Source organism: Triticum aestivum, chromosome 4D (assembly GCF_018294505.1).
Source record: "Triticum aestivum cultivar Chinese Spring chromosome 4D, IWGSC CS RefSeq v2.1, whole genome shotgun sequence".
NCBI lineage: Eukaryota > Viridiplantae > Streptophyta > Magnoliopsida > Poales > Poaceae > Triticum > Triticum aestivum.
In genome coordinates this window covers 426,696,409-426,700,606 of record NC_057805.1, presented here as the reverse complement: position 1 = coordinate 426,700,606, position 4,198 = coordinate 426,696,409, and the positions used below count along the sequence as shown (strand labels likewise).

The following is a 4,198-nucleotide window of genomic DNA, read 5'->3' as shown; positions in this document are numbered from 1 at the left end:
ACACTGACCGTGCTGAAGCTTGAAAGATTATGCATAGACTACCAGAGAACTGTGTTCCACTATCCAATGGACACTGAATGCATCCAGCGTTGCAATGGAGAGTAGTCAGTGTCGTGTCGCCTGCTCCAAGCAAAGGGAATGGAAAATATATTAGCAATGATGAAAATTATCTGGCCTGTTAAACATTTCATATTGCGTCCACTGTCCAAGAATCTACTAACTTCACAAAAATCATGTGCTAGTTATGCCCCAGGTTTTCCAAAGCGACCAGGAACAAACAAGTAGCACGACAGGAAACCCATCTCAAAACACAAGATTCTCATACACAACATGTGCGTAAGGTAAAACAGACTAGAGTCAGCTGCCCATTCCTCACTGACAAGTTTGAACAGTAGTCACATTCAAGATTCATAAAATTCATGTGCTAGTCATGCATGCCCCAAGCTTTCCAAAGCGTCTAGGAACAAACAAGGTTCGAAATCCATCTCAAAATTCCTCACAGAACAGTAGCCAGATTCAAGGTTCCGTTGTGCAGTTTGGAAAATTACAGGGAAACTAACTGCTGGAACTGAGACAAAAATTTCACTACAGTAATATCCATTGGAGTGGATACCGAAGATCGGTTGCATCCCCATGGAACATCATATATTGCAGATTCACGGTTAACATTCTATGGTTCTTGTTCTTCGTTTTCCTGGCTTGATTCCCCTGCTTTCTCCAGCTGCCTTTTTTCCTTGTGCTGCATCAATTATTGGGAGATTGGTTAAAGGAGGCAGAGCAGCATGAAATGAAGTTGATTGTCTTACGTTTCAAGTGCCTAAGACAGAAAAATGGACTAAATAAGCGTTTCTTTTATGACCTAAGTTCATGAATGCATGAAACCATAAGTGGAGAAAGTAGGCTTTTCTTAGGAATCAGTGATTCTCTCTTGAAGTGTCAACACATACACAGGTATGAGCACATAGGATTGATAGCTCTTTTTTTTTTGCGGGGGAGGATTGAGAATAGCTCAACTTTACATTTAAAGTGGTTTCTAGAAAAACGCTACTTGTATGAATAATGCTAGCTCAATCAGCATTTCTTTAGTCTTATTAGACATGGATGCCAAATTGTTTGAATAATAAAAAATGCAAGACCCAAAAAATGAGTGGTAGCAATTCAAGTTAAGAATTACTGTATCCTCAGTTACATCACTTGAGGTTCAATAACAATTGATTCTACTTAGACGAGACATATTACCAAAGAATGTTATTCTACTAGTTATTTGTCCAACTTAAAATAAAAAAGGCTTAATAATCAGTATATGGAAACAAGTAGCTGTTACCATTTAAGAATAACAGGAAAGTCTTAGCAGCATGACAGGTTATTTCCTCCTAAAATCAAATTCCTCATTCACTTATGAAGTTATCATTTATTTTCTGCATGCTATATTTCAGTTATTAGTAAATCTGCACTGTTGGCTGAGCCCTCTATTTTACCGTATAGATATATATAGTTACAGTTGGTTTAATGGTAAGTGTGATGCTAAGCTCAACAACTACAACGGCGAAATTCAGAACAGCAGCACCAACAATGTACCTTTGGAAGAAGCCCTTCTGCAGACATCAGCTCATACAACTTGCGCATGATTGTTTCCTCTTCAACCTATATAAAATGACAGCAATTGAGTACTAAAGAAATACCCCTGAGATTCCTTCTTAATATAAAATTCTAGTAGTATTGAGGCTCACCTGTAGTTTATGCAACTCATGGGACATTGCTCGGTATGTTTCCATTAAGGCATGACTTTGCTTGTCCAAATGCCTGCAGATCATTTCTATGTTATATAATCAACTGAAATCGTTAGGGCACATTCGTTGCTAAAGGTTAGTCAAGATGTTGCACCTGGACATTTCAGCAGAATGCTTTGGTTCCATTATCACTAAACAACTTTATACTGCTTCTCCTCTGCTTGAGGAAATGCGAGAACACCCACCCCTCTTGACAGAAGAAAAACCTTGTACTGCTCCCTGCAAATTATTTGGCTGATTAGAAATTATTTCAAATCAAGCTAGAAGCTGTCCTCCACATATTGTAAATTTACTAAAAGGGGAGGATCCAGAAATAGACGAAAACCAGTACCAGTACTATTTTGAACAGTAAATAGCTAGTACGATACTTGATTCTCATGCTTGTGATACATCAATATACACAAAAACAAACATGAAAATTATGTACGCTTGTAGAGATATATATTCCACGCCCAATTAATTAGACTAGCCCCATTAGACAGTCAATACTGAATATCTCCACAGCAACTAGTAGTACTAGTACAAGTGCCTAACAAGCAGAGAGCAAGTTTTTTTATGTAAAGAATGCATTCAAACATACCCATAGTTCAAAGTGCCACCATGTGCAAAATTCCTCCACACCATTGCTGTTAAAGGCTTGTGTTTATAAGTGTGCATGAAAAAGGATATAATTTGCCATTACAGCTAATCTGAGTCTTGGGGATACCCACAAATATGATTTGAGATTGATAAACAGATAAAAACACATAACATGCTGTAGACACCCATTCAATTGGGATTCAGGAGAAAACATGAGTATGCAAAGAAGATGGAGTTTTCGATTAGCAAGTGGTCATATGGCCAATAAAATTAGTGCCGTAGTATTTATAATTTCACATGACTAACGATGTAAGGTATGGTGAGGCATACGCAGTTCATACCAGATAAATCAAATTTCACCAAGTATATTACAATAGGAGAGAGACAGAAGACACAACAAACCTGGCACTGAAATTGACCAAAAGAGAAAGCTCGGATTGATGTCTTAAAGGGGGCAATCTGCTGCCGTCGCCGTCCGCGCCGTGCGGTCCGCAGAGCCCCGCGATCCGGCGGCCGCTCCTCGCTGCTAGTCCACTCGCGGTCGCCGGCTCGCACGACGCGGTGCCACCGTCCGGGGCCTGCTCGACGCCGGTCGCCCTCTTGCTGGCTCGCGCGCGGCGTGGCGGTGTGGGGCGTTGGCCGTGGCCGTGGCGTGGCGGCTCTGATGCGGCAGCGGCAGCGGCAGCGAATAGGACCGTACCGACCTATTGGTTCTTTTTTTTTAGTGTAACTAGGGATTTTATTGATCAACCAAAGCCGAAGGAATACAAATAAAGTTCTTTTTTGTTTTGGGTTCTTTTTTGTTTTGTGACGGTTTGGCCCTGCGCAAGCAAGCGGCCTCTATTTGCCTTACGAGGTGTTACTCAAAAAAAAATTGCCTTACGAGGTCGTAGCTGGGCCACGAGGAACCGGCAATGAGTCGACTTCAGCCCGCCTTAGGCAGCCAATTAACTTTCTTTTTATTTACTAAAAAACAAACGCACACTATTTTCATTAAAATTTTCAAATGAAATAATTAAAAATATATAGCTAATTTTTTTATAGAAAATGAAAATTTTAACATACCTGCATGTAAAACTTTATAATGCAAAAGAAAATCTTTATCTCATATTTAAATATTATTTACGCATATAAAATAAAAAATTTAGATTTGTAAAATAATCATATATCCAACAACAATTTGTTCCTGCATGTTTAAAAATACATGCATTAGTAAGAATATTATTCATGTATTTTCTTGAAAGTAAAAAAACAAACCCAAAATAAAAGAGGAATACAAAATAAAGTCTAAAAGGAAGAAAATGATAGATAAAAGAGAAATAAAAGTGTAGGAAATGAAAAGAAAAATAAATACAAAATCAAAAAAATAAACGTGTTGTGTCTATTTGCTCGACTGACTGGCGAAAAGTCCTGCAGAACTCTTATACGGCCCGATAAGCGGCATATAGGATTTCCTGGGTGGCTAAGGGTTGTTCTGCGTGCTCCAAATTCTTCACCTTATCTCTACTTTGCTAAACTTCCACTATTATTCTTCAAAAGAATGATGTTTTCAATGAAGTCGATTGTGTTTCCTTGGGGAACTTAAACTTTTGCCCTAATCTCCAAATGATGATTTCGATGAAGTTGACTATGTTTCCTTGGGAACTTGAACTTTTGCCCTAAGTTTGCTTGCACTTTACGATTTGTACATGTTTTCATTATCATTGATCTTTGGGTGCGAGTACAAGTAACCCAGGGGTGCCCTTGCGGGTGAGGGGTGCATGGGTTCGAGTGAAACCTCCTAGCGAGTAGTTTTCTCTCATTTTTGCAGTTACATCTATGTATTTTTT

The 4,198-nt window shown here is 38.9% G+C and overlaps 1 protein-coding gene across 1 annotated transcript; it reads right to left on the bottom strand.

The window, feature by feature from the left end:
* Window positions 1-362: 362 nt before the first annotated feature.
* LOC123100185 (uncharacterized) lies at window positions 363-3,106 on the bottom strand. Its single transcript, XM_044522149.1, has 5 exons — window positions 2,772-3,106; window positions 1,885-2,009; window positions 1,731-1,803; window positions 1,579-1,644; window positions 363-739 (listed from the first exon to the last, which is right to left on the bottom strand). The coding sequence occupies exons 2-5, from the start codon at window positions 1,914-1,916 to the stop codon at window positions 671-673; spliced, it is 240 nt and encodes a 79-aa protein (XP_044378084.1). The 5' UTR covers window positions 1,917-2,009; window positions 2,772-3,106; the 3' UTR covers window positions 363-670.
* Between the last annotated feature and the right edge of the window lie 1,092 nt (window positions 3,107-4,198).

Excerpts from the sequence above, each read along its gene's own strand:
- LOC123100185 (XM_044522149.1), bottom strand. The coding sequence starts at position 1,916 with ATGGAACCAAAGCATTCTGCTGAAATGTCCAG. Across the intron at positions 1,804-1,884 it reads CATTCTGCTGAAATGTCCAG|GCATTTGGACAAGCAAAGTC; the intron begins GTGCAACATCTT and ends AATGATCTGCAG. Across the intron at positions 1,645-1,730 it reads ATGAGTTGCATAAACTACAG|GTTGAAGAGGAAACAATCAT; the intron begins GTGAGCCTCAAT and ends CATTTTATATAG.